This window comes from Morone saxatilis, unplaced genomic scaffold (genome assembly GCF_004916995.1).
Source record: "Morone saxatilis isolate NCDOM2014 unplaced genomic scaffold, NCSU_SB_2.0 Contig21, whole genome shotgun sequence".
Taxonomy (NCBI): Eukaryota; Metazoa; Chordata; class Actinopteri; family Moronidae; genus Morone; species Morone saxatilis.
The window spans coordinates 9,208,871-9,233,091 of NW_023339774.1; the positions used below are offsets into that span (position 1 = coordinate 9,208,871).

At 38.0% G+C, this 24,221-nt stretch overlaps 1 protein-coding gene across 1 annotated transcript in view; it reads right to left on the reverse strand.

Annotated features, from left to right (window-relative positions):
• Nucleotides 1-3,405: 3,405 nt before the first annotated feature.
• trabd2a (TraB domain containing 2A) overlaps nucleotides 3,406-24,221 on the reverse strand; it is a 59,211-nt gene continuing 38,395 nt past the window's right edge. Inside the window, exons 5-7 of the mRNA XM_035668065.1 lie at nucleotides 12,242-12,332; nucleotides 9,068-9,340; nucleotides 3,406-4,957 (exon numbers count right to left, since the gene is read on the reverse strand). Coding sequence (XP_035523958.1) covers nucleotides 4,756-4,957; nucleotides 9,068-9,340; nucleotides 12,242-12,332 — 566 coding nt within the window. The 3' untranslated portion in view covers nucleotides 3,406-4,755. The remainder of the gene's footprint in view (nucleotides 4,958-9,067; nucleotides 9,341-12,241; nucleotides 12,333-24,221) is intronic.

Genomic DNA, 24,221 nt, shown 5'->3' on the forward strand with positions numbered 1-24,221 from the left:
TCTCATTTATATTAAGTCCAATAATATTTATTGTTTTTGTTTTCTGGACAAAAACGAAGCAATTTGAAGATGTCTCTGGGAATTTTTTAGGGAACCTTTTTATTTTTTGCTTTAGTTTTCTTTGTTTCTTTTTTTTGTTTGTTTCTGGACATTCTTTGGTTTACACTGCTGATTAATCGAAAAAGTAATTGCTAATTTATAAATCAGGAAAATAATTATTACCTGCAGTAGTTAAGGCGTTTGTCAATCGTCTATTTAGACATACAATAATTGTCTTAATTGACCCAAGAATTAAGAAATCAGGAGGAGAGATAAAGCAGAGTGAGAAAGAAAGGAATAAAGAAAGAAAAGGGGGGAAGTGACAAAATATACATAATTTGTCCTTTAGTTCTCCAGTGTATTAAAATGTTGATGACAATCCTAGAAAAGAGTGCTTTCTAATCCTCGTTGTTTACACTATGAGCTCCTATTGGTCAAAGCTCTAACCTGCATTGATAACATATTATATATATATAGCCCAGAGGAGATTTACTCTATAAATATACAGAGGACTCAGTCAACAGAGCACTTATTACCATGGGTCTCAGTCAACACACAGCTATGAGTCTTAAACTTATGCAGTAATAATAGCCACAGTGAGACCTACTCTACACACAGGCTTATTTGTGCAAGACTGTGAGGGATTGACCAGTGCTTCATCAGATAAACAATAACATGCTGGGCTTGTTTTAACAATGGGAAAGTCATTTGACCTTGTGGAGCAAGATGTAGAGAAACTGGTTGTATACCTGGTGGACAAAAGTATAATTGGGTGGATGAATATTTCACTGGTTTGGTAACTATTGGTGAAATTAGTATCAATGTCCTTGCAGGATTATTGATTGGTTCACTGGCAGGAAGCAGTCGGAAACATAGGAAGTATTGCTATTCTTAGGAATACTGCAATGTGTGCATTGAAGTAAATACTTATTGTAGTGTCTCTTTTTAATGGGAAATCAGTCATTCCAGCAGTTCTGTTCATTAATTGTTCCAATTTCGCACACAGGACATGATAAGGACTTTAGATATACCTCTTGCTATAAAAAATGACCTAACAATTACCAAGATTTTTAATACCGTTTCTTCATTTCTGAAGAGCTAGTGTTGTGCTCTACAGGAAACAGACGTCTGCGTGGACATCTGCTTTCAATTCCTACAGGTTTGTTTTGTCCCCAACCCCACCTCCAGTCCAGTGTGGTGTGTTTTTATAAGTCCCATTTTCTTTTTTGATTGTGTTTTAGGAAGTAGATGTCTGTCAAAAGCGTCCTTATTTTATATTGCGATGAATGAGGAGATAATGGGAGAAAATATCCCACAAGCCAGTGCATTAATAGATCCTATAAAAAGAAAGAGAGATTTGTTAAATCTGCCAAAGACTGTTTGCGTGAGCGTGTTTTCATGTGCATGTAATGCATAGGTGATGTTGATGCAATGATTCTGGGTGAAATACTATCCTCCAGCTAATTCAGGTCTATCATTTTCACTGAACTGTTGGGTTTGGGCCTGGAAATCGACTCACCTGTTATAAACATGTAAGCTTAAATTACACCTGGAACACAGTTAAATATCATTCAGATTGGAGTCAATTGTCTACTGATCAGGGTTTGACCTCGTGTGCTGGTTCTGCGTCCTGATTTTTGTTGCATGTCTCTTGTCTGCAGTTAGCTCTTGTGTTCATTCTGACTTGAATTCATAGCAATGTTTCTGATAGTAAATGAGCTGTAACATCTGTCAGTAAAAGCTTTCATTGGGAGGCAATTAGAGGAGTGACCTGCACCTTTGTTTGTTTGCTCTTTTATGGAATGACTGAGTGACTTACAAGGTCTGTTGTTTTTAAAGTTTTGTGTTACATGGAGCAGAGGAAACATCTCTTTATGGAGTCACATACTGTTTTTTTCTTTTACATGGCATGAATTTAATGTTTTTGTGCAGTCTGAATTGGCTACAGTCATGACTTTATTTATGAAGTCTGCATTTTCTCTGCACATTTTCTTTCTAGCACTCAATCACACAGTGAAAGTTACAGAAGTGCCACATGTTCCGCTGTGCATTCACTCATTGGATAAACGAAAAAAACCACCAGGGGTGTAATTTGTTAGAGAGACAGATTACACACGCTACCTGATTAATCTAAGTGTCAGAGGCACAGGCCTAAATAATTCATAGAGGGAAAATCCAGATGTTTGTCTTAAATATGATTGGTCTGTCTGTGATGACCTGTGCATTCCAGATGTTATTTGTGAAGTAATATACCTTTGTGTTGCGTCAGCTCTCACCGTCAAACTCAATTGATTTTAATTTCCCAGAATCCCTTTCAGCAAAGGAATTGCATGCAGCAAAGTGCTTTACATTGCAACTGCTCCTCTCTTAGTGAAAGAAAAAGAAAGGAATGAATTAACACTAAATGTATCCAGGATTACAACGTGCATCCCCAGTGTTGTTCAGCAGTGTTAAATGTTGTAATGCAAGAAATCAAACTGAGTCTTAATAAGTACTTTGTGGATCAAACCACTTACTCCTCATACCTCACACCTCACTTATACCGATAAATCTTGTGTTTCCCGTCTTAACATTGCTCGTGCACATCAGACCTCTATGACCTCCTCTAGCACACAGTCCCTCCTAAATCAAAGCACAAACTAACAAGTCAATTAGCTTTCTCTTCCTGTTGATATAACAAATCAATTAACTCTCATTTCCTGTACATCTAAAGAATCCCTTAGCTTTCCTGTTCGTTTCCTGCAAGATCAACATGTGCTGGCAGAGCAGCTGCCTTGTTTGTGGCAGACCACATGCACACATCAAACAGCTTCTAATAGCAGCCTTATCACAGCACATTAACCTCACATAAACATGCCATGAACCCTGGGTCAGGGCAGGAGGGCAGCATGTGAGTGTATACCCACCCACACATTTGTGAAAGGCACAGCCAGAAAACACGATACGTGATACCAGACTACTGAATTCTATCAACAGTTAGTAATGTCTTAAATTGCCTTGAGACATATTACAAATGTATGTGAAGTGAACATTTTATCCCTTATAATTTAAACATGTACTTGGGCATTTACAGATAAACCTGATGCATGAGTATTCATGTACTACAGTCAGGTGTTAGCTAGTCATAAGAAGCAACCCCTTTTACATTGCACACAGTCATTTGATATCTTGTTCATATGAAAATATTGATTATAGCAGCTTTAAAGCCTCTATATTTTTATGAATTACGTGATGTTAACAGCAATGCAACAAAAACAAAAAATAAATCTGAAGGACAGGTCTTCAGTGACTTCTCACGGATTTGCTTCACATTCAAGCATGAGCAGTAAAATCATATTTCAATCTAGATAAATATTTTATTGTTTTCATGGTAATACTATTACAATCATCTCATGCCATACGTAAAATGTGAAAGACCTAAATCACTATGCTGTATGTGGTCTATCTGTGTAGACAGCTTCATGTATTGAAAACTGAATTATTATTACCATTCATATGCATTTGAAATCATACTTGAAAACATTTGAAATATATGTAAAAAATTGGGGATTTTTTATATGGCCTACAGCAAAACTATAGTAGTTAAATAAATTAAACAAATGATCTCTATGTGAAAACAGACATACACACACACAAACACACATAAAATGAATCCTTTCAGCAGACACATACAGCAAAGCAAGTGATAACACTGATACATCAAGTACAATACAATCATATGTCCCTTCCAAAAATGTAATTTCAGTGAGACACATGACACGGGCTATGGTGGTTAGTTCCTGATTTTCTTTTCAAAAATATACTGCATTTCTATTTATATATTTATATAAACAACAACAAAACGTTTGATAATTTTCATTTTTGTATAATTCTAAAATACATCTATAATATTTTGAAACAATATGTACAATTTTCCCGCACAGTAGGCTTTTATGCAACATTGAACAAATTCTTCTAAAATGGAAGAATAAATTAAAGTCTGAAGAGGAACACCTCTTTTTGCAGGGCCGGGGGGTTAAGAGCTGATAGACTTTGTTTGTCTCTCTCACACACACACATGTAAAACATCACACACACTCACTCACTCTCTCTCTCACACACACACAAAAGGACATATGGTTCCAGTTGTACTTATTGAAGGTATTTGACATTCAGCAATAGTTTCGACAATGTTCATGGGTTCATTCAATGAACAGTCACTTCAGTGAGATCTCATATTTTCAGAGGTTTGAATGTTGAACGATGAGTGTCTACTGTAACACTGTAATCCATAAAGGCACTGACATGTTGTGTAATGTCAGTTCCTGTTTTCTTTCCTGCTGTGTTCTGTGTACTCACTCTTGCTGTGTCTGTTAAATAATGGAAACCTTATGAAATGTTCCAAGAACCCTAACTCTGTATGAACTTACATGCTCACCAAGGCCTCAATTTGTAAGAGACATGCTCTATTGACATGATTTACCATTCAGTCCCAACAACATCAAACTTTATCTAGCCTAACATCCATGGAGTGTACCGTTACCTGACAGCTAGAGCTGATTTCACATCCTTTCTCCGTGCTTTTTTTTTGTGAGCAGTCTCTGAGTCACCACACTCTTTTGCAGCCTCCTCTAGGTATTATGATGCGTGATCAGACCCCACTTTACATGAGCTGATACATGAAACCATCATATGTGAGAGTTCAAACTCAACAAGGTTGACTGTCCCACTACTGCTCTACGAGAGGAACACAGTCCACATCTGCACTGTAAGCAACGTGCAGAGGAAGACAAGTAAAGATGGAGAGGATGAAGAGGTGGTTGATGCTGAAGATATGTGATGGAAGTTGTAGTGGCTATGGACTCTGTCAGGTGGCTGCACTGTGATGTAACCATTGATGATGCGAACCAGCGGGGGAGGCGGAGACTGGACCATAGTGCTGTGGAGAAAAGACAAGAGAGTAGATTTAAAAATCTTTCTTTATCCATATTTGTCTTTTAAAGCCCACCAAAAAACAATTTCTTACACCAGCTTGTTACTATGAACACAATTTTCATTATGTTTTGGTTATTTCACAAGAGATTTCTGAATTTGTGTTTTTGTCTGTGTTCTCCTCACTGACATGAGCTGACATGGACTCAGTTGGGCAAAAAATTATGTTGCATACTTCCATTCAAGCAATTAGGGTTTAAGCAACATTTAGCAACAGTTGTGGGGTTGTTTGTTCATGTTGCCAGGCCACTGCCAATCAAATGCGATCAAATCACACCCACACAGTCCTCATTAAGCAGATTAGCTGAGTTTTTAACTGTAAAACTTATTTACATAGCTTTAAATTTAATTTGTTCTTATTTACACAACTATACAAAAACACATAGAATTTGAAACCAAGTTTTCACATACATAAGTTGTCAGTGATTCCGACTGCAGAAATTTTGGGATTGAAAGGAAAATCGTGCTGTATTTTAAAGAACAGGACTCTCCTTACATCCCTATATCATCCACAACTGAAAAAATATGCAGACTGCAGGAGGAAAACAACGGAAATATTAATGATGGCAAAACCACTGTGACAGCGCAGACCAATCAGCAGAGATTTTACAAACACAAAACTCCTGGGCATTCAACTCATTGATCCGCACATGGCTATAAACCAGCTGCCAATCTGCCTGCCTGCTTCGACTCTGTTTTTCTTCCTCTCCCAATATTATATATTCTGTCTGCCACTCCTTGGCTGTCTCTAGTTCCCTCTTTATCCGCCCTTTTCTAAACAAGTCTGCCAATTAAATAATTTCTGCTGTCCTGTTTGATGCAGGGACAGCAGTGCTCGTGCGGTTTAGACTGGGACATGGCCAGGCAAAACAAACACACAAGTTCCTGAAGTCAGGATCTCCGGATACCAGTGGGCTGCAGCAGCAATTTGACACAGCATTACAACATCCAATATTAAATAAAAAATGATTGCAAGATAGTATTACAATGGTACTGGATTAATATTTTATTGGGAAAGATACTTTGACAAGCCTCAACATAGAGAAAATTGAAAAAAAAAAATGTAATCATGTCCCAGTCCTCATCCCGACTGCAGACAAATGAGAGTGTGCTTAGAGGGATTATTGTGGACAAATGAGCTTCAGTTTGGATGGCAGACTGCAATATCCTTGGCTGAAGAAGGGGCACATTTGGAAGATCTTGGGAGAGTTAATTGCCAGTCAAAATAAGATTAAATAAAAGGGCCAGAATATGCTGTGTTAGAGCCAGTGATGGATGAATGAGACGAGAACCACCATACAAAAAGGCATCAGTACATTAAATCCACTGACAAGCTCCACCAAGTAGTTTCCAAATAGATATTATATATTTATTTCAAAATGCTAGAACAGTAACAGTCCTCCAGAATCAAACAGAAGCTTGTTAACAGATTAAACTCAAGTGTTCAGATATTTCCCTCAAAATGTCTAAATTAACCTCAACTGACAGTGTTTCCATTACTGACAGATACCTATTAATAACATTTGATTTGCACTGATTGATCTTGGCTTAAGGCTTTACAGCTTATAGATCTAGGCTTTAGTTATTGAATGCATTAATATGAATGCTTTTTTTTAGATCATTTAACTGGTGCCATTTTAGCAAGATTTATTCCTTTAAAGTTTCTGTAAATGTTTGAAGCTGATATTTAAATGCTCTGAGAAAACATTCAGCATTTTTTATGAAGTTATGAAGCAGGTTTATTTAGCTCTGTGGGCCAGGAGTGGTGTAAGGAAACCAGGTGACACACTGCTCTGTGGCCCTGCATCAAACACAACAGAGAGCTGTGCCTCTGTAGTCGCTTCGGTTTTTTGGAGTCCCTCTCCGTTTCTCACTCGGCCACCTTTTCAGACGTTAAAATATACAAAGACGTGCACCGTATACACTTTCTAACATGTGTACACAAACAGTCTGTTTCCTTTCCGTTTAAAATACAGGGTCTCTCGGAAAGAGAGAAAACATTTCTGCAGACATAATGTACACAAACGTTCACAAACCCCCTCTGTTCACATGAAGAACAGACGCTACATGGTTGGATTTTTCATCCCTTCAGTGTATACTGTACATGGAAAAATACATGTTCATAAGGAGGTAAAAAGCACCACATGTTTAAGAGCAGAACCCAGCATGGGTTCAACAAAGCGCAAGTTAGTTGCAATTATTTCTAATCGAAAACTGCTTTTAGCACCTGATAATGACAATTTAGAAATTACTGCCATAATTGTAGATATGTGAAATGAATATAAATATAAAGACTAGAACACCAGACTTTAGTTTCTTTTTGTCTAATTTTTCCTGTTTTTTTAACATGTGACACCCAGTTCAGGACTCCTTTCAAAGGAGGGACTGCAAATCAATGAAGCTTCTGAAGATGGCTGAGCTTAAACACTGCACAGTACACTGCTCTGTTCCTATGTCATCTTCTTACACTCATAACCTATAGGAAAACTGTTTAGCCTATCCCAGCATGTAAGGTGGGAGAACATCCTTGAAGGGTTGTCACTCTATCAATCAGACTAAAATATACAGAGAAACATATGCACACCAATGGATAGTTTAGATTATCACCCTCACCCTGGACTGTGGGTGTAAACTGTAGCACCCAAAAGAAACCCCAATGTAAGGAGAATTTAAAGTTACATGTATAGACAGGAAGAAGTGTCAGGAAAAATAACAATGTAGAATGAAAAAAAAAAGGTCAACACAGGATGCAAAGCTGGTGATTTCAGGCCGTGTCCATCTTGAAAATGTGAACCACATATTTCAAATATTGCACTGAAATGACGTGAAATAGTAGCTTATGTCTATGACCGACCAGAGTTTAGGTTCCTGTGTAAACAGTCCAAGTCTCCGTCTGTATAATCTTAACACAAGCCATAGCAAACAATCTCTATGTTCCACACTAATTAGGACTTTGGGAGGGTTGACTCCAGCATGCAAACACATGCACATTCTGGAAACAGATAAAAGAAAAAAAGGGGAATGTAATAGCTACACAAAAACATATTAAATGTTTAAATTGCAGGGTAAATGTTTACATTGCGACCAAGTAATTCTTATGGTCACCATGCCCTTTAGGCTGATGATTATGCAGTTAATTCAGTTTCCCACAATGAGACAGTAAGTTATGAACCTAACTGAGCTTGAGTTATTTTAACACAGTGGTTTGCTGTCTCCTCACAGCAAGAAGATCCTGGGGCCTTTTTGTGTGACGTTTGCATGTTCTCCTCGTGTTTGCGTGGGTTTCCTGCACATGCTCCGGTTTCCCCTGACAGTTCAAAGATGTGAAAGTCAGGTGAACTGGAAACTCTAAACTGCCTGTAGGTGTAAATTAATGAGGTTGTCTGAGTATGTGTGAAGGCCTTGTGATAGACTGAAGCCTCTTGCCTATGCATGCTGAGCTAGCCTCCAACTCTGATCGGGGTAAGTGGGTGCAGGAAATGCGTTTTGCTTCCTGCCCACATGCACAATCACCTCCAAAAAAACGTAAACATTTTGCCCTTACAATAGACTGAGAGAAGTTTCAACGCGACAAACCACACCTTGTGCAGAGGTCTCCTTTTTGTCTGAAAGGTGAACTTGTTTTGTTGTCCGGTTAGTCCCTGCCTGGAGCTACTGTGAGACCAAAACCGGATACTTGGTAGGAATTCCCAGGCTGCTATTTTCACTTCCATGACACTTATACCAGCTAGGAACTAGTCTGGACTCATACCACACTGCAGGGTGTGTGTGTGTGTGTGTATATTGCACAGAAGTGTGTGCCGACTGCATGAAGAGTATGGTGATGTGATATGATGACTGATTGAGCCTGCAGCACCACACCAGGAAGTGTCAGTTTTATTCTATATACAAGTGGAAAGCCCTCTCACATCCTCTCTCTCTTTCTTCTCTAAGCTTTTACTGTTATACTCTTTTTTCTCTCCCTTGTGACCTTTCGTTTCACCCTTTCTTTGATTCTCCTTATTCCATTTTACAGCAAAAGAGACCGACAAGTTACTGATCCTCCCTGTCCTCTTACCTCTCCTCGATGCGAACCCAGAGGTCGTTAAAATGCCGGTGCCGCTGCTTCTTCTGCTTGTTCCTCCTCTTTTTCTTCAGCATCTTCCTCTCCGCTTTCTCCAGCAGCTCCAGGCTATCAGCTGGAAGAAGCATGTGGGGTAACAGATCATCCTCCAGGGGACGCCCCTGATCCTCCTCTTTGTGGGGGAGCTCGTGGAAGAAAGGCTCCAGGAGAGGGGACTCATCTTGGTGCTCTTCTGACTCCGGCGAGTCAGGTCTGAATGATGATCTCCTAGTGGATGCACATCACAGGAAGATAAGATACTTTTAAAAGCTTTGAACCAATCTTTCCCACACAATATGATCAATAATTCTTGGTAAAAGCTAAAAGTTCTTTATTGTTTTTATTGTGTCTGCTATAGACCCAGGACCTGCAGCAGCCTGGTGAGTTCAGCTGTAGATTTAAGATTTTTTGTTGTCTGCATGCAAATCACCAGACAGACAAAGCCATTCTTCTTTTCCTCTCTGTTTTTGTTAAAAGTTCCTGTCAGTGGGGTGTATGGTCAGAGAAAGTTCACCAAATCTATGCCAATACATAATTGAGTTTGGTACGAGAGAGAGATGAAGATTTCAGGACTGTAGGGAGACAGTAAGAAAGGAATCCTCCACCAAAAGTCTATCTTTTAGATATCAACTGCCTGCAAGTACTAGATCCTGAACGAATGTATTTAAGGCCAGAAATGGATTATGCTGCAGGAGTGGTTTCGATCAACACTGTGATACGTTTTTGCACATTTTTCTTTCTTTCTTTCTTTCTTTCTTTTTTTTTTTAGCAGCGACTGACTCTCCTTTGGAAGCCATTATAACTGTTGTGTGTCCAGCCTAAGTACAGCTGTTGTTCCTCCAAAATGGAGCTTCCAGAGCTACTTTATCTTAAAAGTCTAAAGTCAGTGAGTATTACATTATAGATTTTATAAGTATAGTAGTATTAGTATATTCTTTTAATGCCATCAGCTGTCCCATCCAGCCCGTAAATGACCGGTGAAACCACGACCGAATAAAATTAAAGGAAAAGAAAGGAAAGGAAAAGGAGGAGAGAAGGAATTCCTGCTATGTAAGAACAGGATGCCATGGACCTTCCAAGTTCCAATGTGTAGTCTAATAGAGAACATATCCAAGATTTTCTGGAAAAACAAATTAAAGTACCGGAATGGGAAGAATGAGCGTAAAACCAAAACTCATCTTTTTGATTAAAAACATTCTTGCTTCTGATGAGCTGCTGGCCATCTTTAATGAGGACAGCAACTATCTTTAACAAATACCATGCATGTGGACACATATACACACACATTTTCAGGTTCATCACAGGCTCATGGTCTTGCATCAAACACACAGTTTGTGTGTGTGAAAGTAGATTCACCAATTCATTCACGTACACACAGAGAAAACACAGATCTGCACTGAGATAGCCACCCGCACAGTGTGCCATGGTAGACTGCACTACATGCATCACAGCAGGAGGTATGAACTCTGCTTAGGTTGGCCTTTTCAACAACACTTCATTGGTGGCTGGTGGGGATTTTGTCAGATTTATCTACAGAGCGATCTATATAGTGGAAAAAAAATAAAAGGCCCCAATGAATAAGAGACATCACTGAGCTTTTTTTTTTCTGAAACTGAAAGATTCAAATATGAGATCCCTACAGCAATCCCACCACCACACTGCACTCCTTGACTCCACATACTCAGTTACACATACAGGACTGCAGCTCAAGTCTATCAGACTTCCTTTAACAAAAGGCTAAAGCTTGGTTCATGATAAATGTTCCAGCTCTGCAAGTTCATAGCCATAAATTATACTCCTAAATCTAATTTGAAAATTGTTTATGGGTATTTATTACAACATTTTAGAATGTTTAAAGCCAATGAATGTCCTTTTATCTGCTGTAATAACAACAGCGCTCTGAATCTGGCTATTTATTTTCTTTTCTGTGATCACTACCAAAATGAGCCTCTTATTTGATTAGTAAAGTGGTGGTTCATTACCAGCAAATAAACAAAAAGCTAACTCTCAACTGCCAATAGTGCAAGTAAATTAATAAAACTATGACAAACTTCGAAATGAGGTGATAAAACAAATACTCATGTTTAGGGACATTTCGAGAGTACTCAACAAAGGGAGAATCACTCAACGGATAACTAGCGAGTGCAGTTTTTGATTATTTGCAGACAACACATTTTTCACAAGGGCTGAAGCAGAACCTGAACATCTGTTTTGGGTCTGCAAATGAACACAGACCAACTATGGAGTACTGCTTACTTGGAAAATGATTTCCCATTCGAAATCCAGTCTGTGAAAAAGTTGAGAGAAATATATATTCCTGTCAGGGCCATAAGGCAGCGGTTGCCCTGTATAATGTGGCCGGGACATGAAACCTTACACCTATTTAAGTGATAAAATATGGGCCTTTGAGTTTTACAGACTTGTGTTTTCGGAAGAAATCATAATGTGCAACAACTATAGCGAAACATAATATTTTCTGCCCATTTCTGTCATTTTCTGAAATCTGTCATTTCTCACTTTCTCTGCTATTTTCTTTGTCAGTCTCTTCTCATGTCTTTCAGACATTTCTCATGCTTTTTATGGAAAATTATTAGGCTATCTAAAAATGAAATCGCCTCAAACCAGACTCTGAAAACATCAGTATACAAAACTTCTTTGAACAGAAAAGGTCCTGATAAACCCTTTATCTTTGCCTCCCTGAATTACCTAACCTAACTCAACAATGCTTACGTTATAAAACATTTTTAAGAAAAATCATTATTGGTCTCATACCTCATCAGTTATACCGGCAATTCACCATTTCCTGTCATTGGTGCAACTAAACCCTTTTTTTTCTTTTGTGGCAAATTAAGCAAACATTACTCTGCACTTTTAAGTATTTTTAGGATTTTGTAAAAATTCAACTCATGACCAAAAAGAAAGTCTGGTGTTGCATAAAAGTAAAATTATCTTTTTTAAAAACAAGAAAAATTGTAGTCATTTTTTAAAATTAGAAGCTCATATAATTATAGGGGATTGGTTCAATTTGCACAGTGTATTGCTATGATAAATCACAAATCCAGTCTAGTTAGACGTGCCCCTAGATGATGTATGTGTGTGTGTTTAAGGGTGCTTTTGCAGTAAATATACCTGTTTATGGGCTGCCCAGCAGGGGTGTGCTCCACCTCGTATCCCTGGCGACGAAGCACATCAATGACTGTATTGTTGCCAAGAAAGTGACCTGCGACCAAAAAAAAAGAAGAAAAGAAAAGTAATGACTTCCACTTCTGAATGCTGAGTTATTGCAGGCTTAGTGAAAACCGACATTTACTATCCTTCTGACTTTTTCAGAAGATCATGGGAAAAGTATAATCAAGTCCTATGCATGACTTTAATACAGAACTAAAGGTCATGGAGACAACAGAACAGAGTGCTGTGCTGTAACAATGACACACATACTAGCACACACACTGAACTCAGGCAGGGGGCATAATTTCCCAGTGTTCATCTTGTTTTTGTGTTATGTTAGATAGTGATGTTGAAGTCCAGTTTAAGTTAATATAAGTAAGTTCAAATTTAAGTTAAAATACTTTTCTTGGAGGAAAACCTGATAATGGACAGCTCTCAGCCGGGCTAAGGTAGGCTAACTGCTGCATAAACCAGGCTAACTGTCCAGGAATAGTTATAGTTTTACATTTCTGTTTGTTTGCATAGATTAAACAAAGAAGATACAATTTGGACTTTAGACAGAGCTAGGCTAGTTATTTCCACCATTTCAGTCATTATGTTAAGTTATGCTAAGTAGTAGAATAAATAAAGTTGTTTCCCAAAATGTCCAAATGCATTTGAGACACCTTTGCTAAAAGACGTCTTTATTATCAGTGGGGCCAAAATCAAAAATCACTCAACAGTGTCAGATAATGGATTGGAGGTTGTGTATTTAAGGACAGTGTTATGCTTCCATTCGTGCCATCAGATACTCTTCTCCTCACATCCTTTCATACGTCTTCTGCCTTGTTAACGATTTTTCTCTGCATCCGATCTCCTTTTTTTACACCTACTTCTTCTTTTTCCCCCTCTCATCTGTTATTGCCTCTCTTTGTTTCTTTCCTATTCTCCTCTCTTTTTCATGAACTATCCTTTGTTTAATTTCTCCTCACCTCTTTATCTCTCTTCCTCTATCCTCGATCATTCTTCATCCCTCCTCACATCTGCCGCCTTTCTTCCCCTTCCATTTTCATTTCTCCATTCCGCTTCTTCCTTATCTCTAACTTCCCCTCTTCTCCCTCTTCCTCTCCTGCTCACTCTGACCCTTTCAGCTACACTGGAGTGGGGGCATTGAGGCTTCAGGTTGCCATGTCAAGAGGTCTCCATTCTTCCCCTCACTCTGACAAGGGAGAGCAGGGACCCATTGTTTGGGCCTGCTCAGCCGTGGCACCACAGAGCTGTGTAAACAATGAGCCCCGGCACTTTAATCTGGCCCAGAGCCATCAATAGAGAGAGTTTGGCCTAGATGGACTATGGGTGCTATGATGTTGCCCCATCTCTAGAACTAATAAGTGTTGGCTAAAACAATGTCCCTGTATTTAATGGCCATGTAAAAGGACTAGGGGGATGCTATGTCAACGTTTGATCGTTTGGTCTATAGTGACACAGAATTCAATAACCTTTTTTGATAAAAAAAAAAGTCTCCTTGGTAAATGCAAGTGATTTTCGCCTGCTTAGTCACTCCAAGAGGAACAATCAAAAGTGATGATCCTTTAAAAAAAAAAAAAAAAGCTTTGTACATGCTTCTACTTTTTATTTGGTCTGTTTCTGCTGTGTTTTAAAAACGTATGGTTTACCCTGTTTCGGAGTGAGGGTGCATTTACTTAATAATCAGTGTAGAGCTCCTGTGTGAGAATAACCAGCAGTTGCCATGCATTTATTTATACTTTGAGCTGAAGTCATTATCAATACAGGTGGTCAGTTAAATGAATACCCAGCAGCTCCTAAACTCTCCATGGGAGCTAGAAACCAGAGCGAGACAGAGAGACAGAGACCGAGTTTTCCAGCCTGCCCACGTTTAGAAACAACTCAGTGTGATTTATGTGAATTTACGTCAGGGGATTAAGGTGGGACAAATGGAGCTGTTCAGCACAATGCAGGGCCACAGAAGGGTGGGCGGACTCCAAAAACTTCAAAGGGACACACACACACGCATTCAAATACGCAAATTCTAATAGGAGGTAAACCATCAATTCTGACATGTCCCCAAAGGCTTCAATGTATTTTGGGGGACAGAATGTGTGTTTGAAGAGTTGAAAGAAAAAAACAGTGTTATTATATGCTTGAGACTAAAGAAGACATTTGAAAGCCCTGTGGCACAACACAAAAAAACCTCACAAAAAAGTGACATTATTGGGTTTCTGAGAAGAAGCTTTTTCTGTAATATTATATAAACACACAAATTATTCTTTATAGTGGATTTTCTCCAAATATGTTTTCTATTTTGGAGTGTCCTTAAGCAATATCATAGAAAATCATAGCTAAAACCTATACAACACTAGTCCCACAGTATGGACCAACTGTATTTTTACACTTTCACACATTTTTGAGAGGGACTATTCTTGAAAATCCTTTATCGTAACTTCACACAAAAAAAGACGATGGATGAATTAAAGAAAATTCCATGCTGAAAGCATTTCATGAGTAAATTTTTTTATGAACAACAGTCAACCTTAACAAGAACATATTTCATACTTTAAAAAATAAATAAATACGAAAAGGTCAAACCTACAGCCAGCCTATGTGTCAAAGTCATGGAATTACAAACAAAAATGAAATTCAGACACCTTTGATTAAAAATGATTGATGCCCAGGAAAGAGGCAGAAAGTACGAACAGAAAATTATGTTTCAGAAGGTCTGCATTTTCCTCATGTATGATGTAGCTTTTGGCAACTGACCTGAACGTTGAGGCCTAAATATGCCAGGTGATTTTTGACAACTGCTGTACAGTACAACTGCCTCTCTTTGTTTCTCTCTCATACTGCTAATAATTGACACCAAGCAATAAGCTATTCTGTGGTTTCTATTAAAAAGAAAGAAAGAAATTCTTCCTCCACCCATGGAGGTTAAATATGTTTTTTTCTAAAGAAGTCACTAACAATCTAAATAGAAATTTTGGTTTCATTGGATATTTTAATTTAAACATCCTATATGTCTCGTTGTGTCTTAACACTGGAAAGAATTGATGGTTTCCATTGCATTTCTAAGTTATTGGTGCTGTCAAATTCTAAACGGGGTTAGAAAACATAAAAAAAAAACTTGAGAAAACACCTGTGCATCCTTTGCCAAAGAAAAACTTCTAAAATTTCTACTCCGACAGGGCGAGCGTCGATGTCTGGGTCAGAGAGGACATTTTAGAGGTTTGGGACTCACACAGTGACTCACTGCACGCAGCAAAACTACTTCCATATTTACTTTTCTCCTTTAATACATCAATATTTGCTTTAAAACAAAAAACACATGATAATTGTAAAAATGCTGATGCCGTGGAGCTGAAACATAAACATTATAGCATTGTTCTGCGCTGTATTACGTTTGGTCATGCCACGCTGGTTTCACAGATGGTTTCTTTGCGTGGCTTTGTTAAACATGTTGACTCACAGAATCACAGTCAGTTTTTCTGGCTATTGGTTGTCTCATGGCAAATCAAAATGAAAACATTTCTTTGTACCCCAGCTTTAAAAAGCTCTTACATGTTTGTTCTTTGATGAATTGATGTTCTTAGTGAGTATAATTTTACTTTCCAATGTCACTTCAATAAATTAATTCAAATTGCATATTGAGATTATGACTGTTTTACACCTTAAGGCCCAAGATGTGTCACTTCAGTGTTGCTTTAGGTTCCCAATACAAAAAATAGTAGTAGTCAAATTGATTTAGGCTCTTACTAGAAACAAGCCGCCTATGTTAGAGCCAAGCCCACAGTTTAAGAAGCACACTTCTGGAGTGACATCTGTGACATCTGACACATATTTCCACAGATTATTTATTTAGGCCAATTTCATACATTTTAAATCTATGAAATGGGCCAAAAATATGTAAATCAATGCACAATGTGTTGACTGTATGTCTTTCCAGCGGCACAGAGAGAGGGGAGATGGTAGAGATAAAGACCAGGGAAAGACCTGAAAGCTCTCATTCACAGCTAACTCCCTACATGCAGCAACATTCATACATGGGATCCCTGAGTTAGAGGGTCACAGATTAGCTCATGTCATGGTTTTAGACACTTACAGTTTTGTGTGACAGCTTTTATAAGTCTATAACAGTGTCCATGTGGCATATTTGGTTATTCATGCTAAAATTGGAGGAAACACAATTGCTGTCTAGATCCAGGAAGTGTGACATTCTTATACTGCATTGAAGTTGTAGGAGGAAGTGTTAGGGCTGGGTGTACAGAGCAAACAACTTTCATACCAGAGGCTGGCGTCCTGTGTCCCACATGTTTTTGGGTTCCTAAAATATTTGGTTATGGCTAGGGAAAGATTGTGGCTTTTGTTAAAATTAAAAAAGTCAAAATCTCTTGCTTCAAAGTAAGTTTTTTAACATTTAAGACAATGACCTTTTCCTTAACCATAAAATCATTACAAAGGAAATACACTGACCACAAGCATTCTGCAGACAGTGCACATTTCCTTGTTATACTCTAAAAATGTAATGCAATCTGGCTGCATTAAGGGTCCCACAATGCGTATATGCTAAAGCAAAGTTGTATATGAATGCTATTATTGGAGACAAGGTTGGATAATTCCAATAAGACAGCTGTTCTCAATCTTCCTGTCTTTTATTTTAGTGAGATAATTTCACTCACCTGACTGCCACTCATTCCTAATGTAGTACAGTCCTGTCTGTAATCAGCATGAGGAACAATGGTTTTTGTATTATTGTTTCCATTTGACAACATAAGTACTAAAAGATCAGTTGAAAGAGTTTAAAAGAAAGTACATCCATCTTTCCGAAAACAGATTTGTATTTAGCTTGAATGAAACCTTTCTGCACACTTGTGCTCAGTCAGAGGAACACCAGATGAGAACCATGGCGGCACCCGTCCTTAAAAAGACATCCCGTCTCCACAATCAGAGGCTCAAATTATTAGAACATATGGTAAGCCTTAAATAATGTTCCTTTTCCATACACATTAATATTTACATTACAACTTGTAACCAGGGCCCAAGCAGCAGTTCTCATAACATTACAGCATGTTGGATAAACAAACGCTACAGGCAGCACTGAGGCCATTCTGCCCCATATAGCCTTTGCTAGCTGTTTATGTACACATGTTCCCTGCTAGTCAGCTGGGCCCAGCAGCCCATAATCACTTCTACGAAGAACTGAATGAAGCATTTTATTGAAGAGGATGACAGTGAGGTGTCTACTTTCTTTAGTCTGTAGTGTTGTAGTTTGTTACTTCCTGGAAGTAACTTTTATTATCAATGAAATAAAGCCACAAACGTTTGGTTAGAATATACTGGCCAGTTTTCTTAGGCTTTCTTTCTTTCCCTTTACTACGCTACAGTGGTTTTACAGACATTGATTGTGCATTAATTGCTGTACACAGGCAGAAAGAGAGCTATTAAAAAAGAGAGTTATGCTATTGAAACTATTGTCAAAACTAAATAATAGACTGAATTTAAGGACTTGACATTTCTAGGACATCGGAAGTACTAACCAGCCAAAGATTGGACTGGAAAATCATTGTTTTGGCTCACTGAGCTGCTAACAGACAAGCAAAACCTCAGTGTCTTCCACAGTCAAAGAGACGCAGCCATCCATAAAAGTGACAGTCATGTCAAAGACAAATAACAGGAAAATTATTGGTTATCCACTGGCATAAAGATCACACAGTCATCTTGGTGTTTTGCAAACAATGCCAGCTCTATATTAACACACATATCAAGTGTCTGGAAATACATGCTCTGCTTACATTGCACTTATTTTTATCCCTGGTTAAATCATACTGTTTTATGTCTTTGATAGACAGTCAGTTCCTCCTTGTATTAAATTTAAATCTAATCTATTATCAGTCATATGCAATTTGTTTGAAAAGAACAGGACACTGTTGGCAATAGTCTCAAAACAGAGACAAATATGATTAAATACTGTCAAGATAGTTGAGAATAATTACATGTGGTAGTCTATCAGTCGTCACCTCATCATTCTTAATCTTGTGGTAAGATAAAAAAAAATTCATAGCATTCAGTTTGGACATTTTATTCATGGTTTCTTTTATCAGTTTTCAGAAAAGCAGGTATCCGGTAGTTTATCTATTATGGACATAAACCAGATTAAGAGTCCACAACCACCTTAGCAGATCTGTGAAGCTATATTTTTGCACACATGTGCTTTGAGCTAAATGCTAACATCAGCATGCTAACATAATCACAACCTTCACCAGGCAGTGTTCAGTGGCAGACTGCTGTCCCAATCCAGCTCCACCAACAGACTCAAAAACTCTTTCGTCCCCCTGGCCATCCAGACTGTTACAACAGCTCTCCAGTAAAAGGCAGGAAGGACAATAGATAGTAGACAATGGACAATTCTTACCTCTATTTGCACATCCATTTGCCACTGTTTACTGTTTGCACTGTTTACTGTAGCTACTTTTTAATTTTATTATATATAATATACACACAATATTTTATTTTATTTTTAATTCTATTCTTTAAGGTTAGGTCTTTAATTTAATTAGTTATGTTTAATGTATGTTTTGTATTTTGTATACTTGAATTTCCCTCAGGATAAATAAAAGTATATCTCATCTATCTATCTATCATCTTTATCCTGATCTATCTACTATCTATCTATCTATCTATCTATCTAATCACAATGACAATGCTGCTTAGTTTAACGTGTGAACATGCTATTGTTAGTATGTTGTAAGTACAGTAAAGTATATCTGAGCCTGATGGGAAAGTCAATGATTAGTTTTGTAGGTATTTGATCATAAATACTGACAGTATGAAGGTCAGCAGTTTTGATCTGATGATGGTGCTTGATGAAAAGTTCAGTGGTTCATCAAAGTCATGAAGTAACATCATCTGGGAACCATGAAAAGCTGTACAAAATCCATCTAGTATATGCTGAAATATTTCACTAGATATGTGAAAAGACCTGTTGGTGGAGCAAGATGACAAGTCTGGATATGACTACAGTCACTAGGATTCATCCTCTGGGCGCTATCCATGACTGTACCAAATTTAGTTGCAAACCATCCAATTGTTGTGGATGTTTAATCTAAAAACAAAAATGTCAACCTCATTGGCAGTGCTAGAGGAAAAGCCAGGGGATCACCAATATTAGTAGAAGTCATCCTCTCAGGATCATGCACGTATGCACAAAATGTCAATCTATCTAATAGTTGTTGAGATATTTCAGTCTGGACCTACTAACCAACCAACACTAGCATCCCTAGAGGCGCATTGCTAGAGCGGCTAAAAATGCGAGAAGGCGATAAGACAGGAATGCATCAGAGAAGCATTCAGCGTTTTATGTAAAGATATCTTAACCACAATTCAATTACTGGACAGCGGCAGTAAAGTTTTTTTAAGTGAAACTTTCATAATTGATGTAACATAGCCAACTTGTGGTGTTGAGAAGAGCCTCTTAATGTTAATATAATATTCATCCTAGCAGGCACCAAGATTCTTTACCACTGGATGGGCCATGGAAAAATAGTTCAAAAAATGACTGTTTTCGCCTGGAATCAATTTAGTATGATGTTATTTGCAACTATATGTTGTCATTTTGATCCAAACTCTCTGGAGGATAAGGGTACTGTTAATATAATAGCATAGGAGAGAAAGTGAGTAGCCAAAACCCAGACATGTTTGGTTAAATTTGTCTGCATAACAAGGCCACAAATTCAACTTGAGTCGCAAGTAAAAAAAAAAAAGTAAGTACTGTCATTGGTTCAAGCCAGCTTAAAGCCTAGCATATTAAATTTTAGCTCCTATCGGTTGCATCTCTCAATTCTCCCTCCTCTGTCTTCTAGGTCATAAAAATAAATGGTGCACTTAAAAATAAAACTACATATGATGTAGCCCACTTATGTATGTAAGGGTATAAAAAACACAGATTGATGAAGAACCAGAGAAGTCCAGTTTAAGGGTGAAACCAGTGAACGAGCCAAACTAAACCTTCACATGTTGTTTTAGTGCTTCTGCCGCTCAGTCATTAAGACCCTTGTTTTTCAAGATGATGTCATGATTTCCTTCAAAACTAAGTTAATAAAAAGCTTCAAATCTTCGAGCACAATGTTAGACAACACACATTTACAGTATGTGGAAGAGGAACACATGGGGGCACCATGAATGCCTGCAACATTTCATGGCAATCCAATGTTGAGATATTTCATTATGGACCAAAGAGGTGAGCTGACCAACATTATAATCTTTAGAGCTACCCTCATAAAGTCGCTACATAAATGAATATATATAGATTTGAACCTTCTGCCATCCAGGTTAATCTTGGTTCATTACTGCAGAATTTTTGCATTCATTTGTTAAACAACAGTTCATACCCCACATGCATGGTCTCCTTTTTCTAAACAAACTAAGCTATAAGTCTGACTTGTTATATTGTCATTTTAATAAAGTATAAAGCTGCCAGAAACCCAGAATACAAGACAAATAACAGACCTCTATAAGAAGATAATAATAATCACTCAAATTATTATTACAGAACAACACCAAGGTTGTAAAAACATTGTTTCATACACACAAATATAGCAGAAAAAGGTGGTCTATTTACATGTTAAGTGATTTAACTCGCTTGTATGCCTTTCTCAGCTTGTCTCCAGGAGACATATAAATAAAGTTATATTACTATAAACAAAACATGCTCAGTGTATTCACAAACTCCTCCTCAAGGATGAAATTGTATTTCTGTTGCAATTTGAGAAATTGTGATTCAGTACACGTAATGGTTTGTATTTTGGCTGTCTTCTACACATCAAAGCCTTGAACAAAACCGAAAAAGGTTTTTGCGTGATTATGACTATTGCTTCAATCCAAATCCAAGGCACTTGTGACGAAAAATATTGTCAAACAAAAAATGACAACTTCTTGAGAACTTATCCCAAGAATTGGACAACTTTCCCCAGTCAAATTCCTCCAGGATATGGTTTTGAAAGTGAGATACCAGTGACATGAGAAAGCTGTGATAAAAGACAGCTGTGATATGGCTGCATGAATTTGAAAGGCTCAAATACACCTCTGTTCCATGAAATAAGCCTTTCTTAAGTCAAGCCAAAGAATGCTAACATCTCAAACACCACCAAAACATTTCTTTCTATTTCTCTCAGCCATAGTGAGACGCACAGTTCAGAAACGGGCTGAATTCAAAAGGTCACTCGTTTATTGCAAAATTGATACCGATCATCGTTTCACAAACAGATTTAGGTTACTGAGGGGGACGTGGGGAGCAGACGAGCTTGGAGCAGATGCAGGAATAACAGACAGGACGTACACGTGGACAAAAAACAAGACAATTCAAGACAGACAGAAGCAGAGACAAGGGAGTAGAAAGAGCGCTGATGTCAATTGCAGAATTTAACATAGAAAGAAAAACAGGAATAGAGACAAATGGAAAGAGCATGCAAAACAACACAGGAATGTTAAGTTGTCAGATGCCAGACTGTGATAGCTGAGGATAAGAGCATCCTGTAAGGCCTTCAGTTTAGGACTAAAACACTTCCCTATTGAGACTGTGAGTAGACTGTATCTTGACATGGTGCCCATGTAAAGTCTGCTATACATAACAGGAGTGGAGCCGGGGCTGCTTGAAGTGGTATCTCAGTTTGGCATGGAGGTTCTCCAACCATTTTGATTTCTGAATCTCTTTATCCGAAGCTAATGCAGGGAAAGTGGGTGCGAAAAAAATCCTAATCTTTGAAGACACGTAAGCAAAAAGAGGCGATGTGAACTCCTCATCTCTAAAAATCTGAAAACTTTAAACATACAGTAGTTCCTACTGCAGCGGAGGAAGTGTGAGTCGTGGCTTTCTTCACTTCCACCTCATCTGTAACTTTCACATATCAGGAATATGCTTATCTGTGCTAATTTATTATCTCACAGTAGACAGATCTAAAGGTTTCTAGTACTAATGTTACTGCCCCAGACAAATGTTTGAGACTGATGATCTGTTAAAAAGCATCCAAGTAAAATTTATTATGGATAGTATTTGGGGGAATGTGACAGGAATGATGGGAGAGGTGGTTTGTTTAGCTTACAAAGAAAGCCTGATGAGGAGAATTTCAAAAATGCACAATTTTTCGTCAGCATTAAATTCACCTGTGAGAATGAAAAAGACGGATCATTAAACATGGCTACATTTTAATTGCTTTGTCTTGCTCTGGGCCTTTTTTTTTATATGAATTATGTTTCACCCGTGTTTATCGTTAGAGTAGAAGAAAGGCTAAATTGTCTGCACCAGTTTTCTCAAGACCGTGCTGAGCAACTTCAGCTTTGAATTTATGCTGAGAATAAATGAGAAACAGAGCACATAAGAGGCCTGTGGTGTGAGGTTGTTTTTTAAATAAACCCTCACTCAAACTTTGTGGTGGCACACAGCACTTTGGAGCCGTGTTAGGGATTACATCTGTCAGGCTGCAACAGTCTCTACACTCCCTCTCACTGCAGTCCTCAGTTTTGCTCTTTCTGCCAAGAAATTATGGTGCTTGAACACACACACCAGTTCATTCACTGTGGTTGTGTGAAAGAGTGATCAAAGTTAGAAAATTCTGTAAAAGTGAGCAGTTTTGACAAAGTAAACCAGAGCACTGCCAGCTCTGAATGTCCCTGCCACTGAATGTCTCGTTTTACTCTTGAAATACTGTCTCCGGAATATTCTTACTATAAAAGCAATTAAGTCAAAAGGGGTTTTATAAGCAGTTTAAGAGGGCCTGCCCACCTGACTTTAGGCTGAAAAGAGGTTTTCATGTTGATTTAAAAACAAAATCATATAGTTTCTGTGTAAAATCTTTATTTGTATAATAACCAAGCTGTCAAATACATGTAGTTGAGTAAATGTACTTGGTTACATTCCACCACTTATTAAATCCAATTCACATAGAGCAACTTTACTGATCTAAAAGTAATTTATAGGTTTTAAGTGTTTAAATGCCCATGGTCATGTTTATTTTGTCACTGTGCCACTATATTTACATGTCTATTCATTGTTTTTACTTTTTCTGCTTGTGTCAATAAAGTATAGGATAGATTCTACGTGAACATTAATTACTGGTTCCCAACATGGGGTGTCAAGACCCCCAAAGGGTCACAACAGGATAGGAAAGCAGGAAAACACATTTTCACTATGCAATTTCTTTCTTTCTCTCTGACTACTTTCTAATCTTGGCATTTTGTCTGTGAATTACTGGATAATTTTACATCCTTTAGGCTCTTTGGTTAAAATGGCCGCCGCACACAGACATACTGTAATTACATCTGTCATAAGGGCCTGCGAGAAGACAAAGCTTTGTTTTAAGTGCTCACGAGTCAAAAAAGGTCAGGAACCCCTATGACTGACTGAATAAGACCATATTGGCTGCACATACTGCACAGCTGAAGGATAACTGATGGTTCAAAGAGACTACACTGGCAGCAGTAAGGCCATTATTCTAAACCAGCACCTACAAGTTTTTAAATTGTGAGAATAAAAATGTATCCAAAGTGAACTGAAGTAGGAAATTGAAATTGGTTTCTACCAAACAACACAACCAGCCATGTTATACTTAAGATCACTTGTAGACTGTCAAGCGATGGAGGTTTCATCACAATCATTATGCTCATTCAACCAGCTGGAGAAGCTTTCTCTTTGCTTTTGTTTTTTCTGCAAACGTGTGCTTTTGCTCATCCGAACCTGCCAAAATGTACTCCTGCAGTTTGCATACTCCAGCCTCAAGACTGCTTCCTCTGAAAACACATGTACCCCTGCCAGCCTCGCATCCTGCTGCGAGTCTCTGCTCAGCCTTTCAACTGTCTCAGTCCAGAAAAAAGAATACAGAGGGCAGTTGGATGTCCCACTCACTTTTTAAAAAGCAATCAACATCGTAGCTTTACTCAGATGTTTTCTCACAGAGGT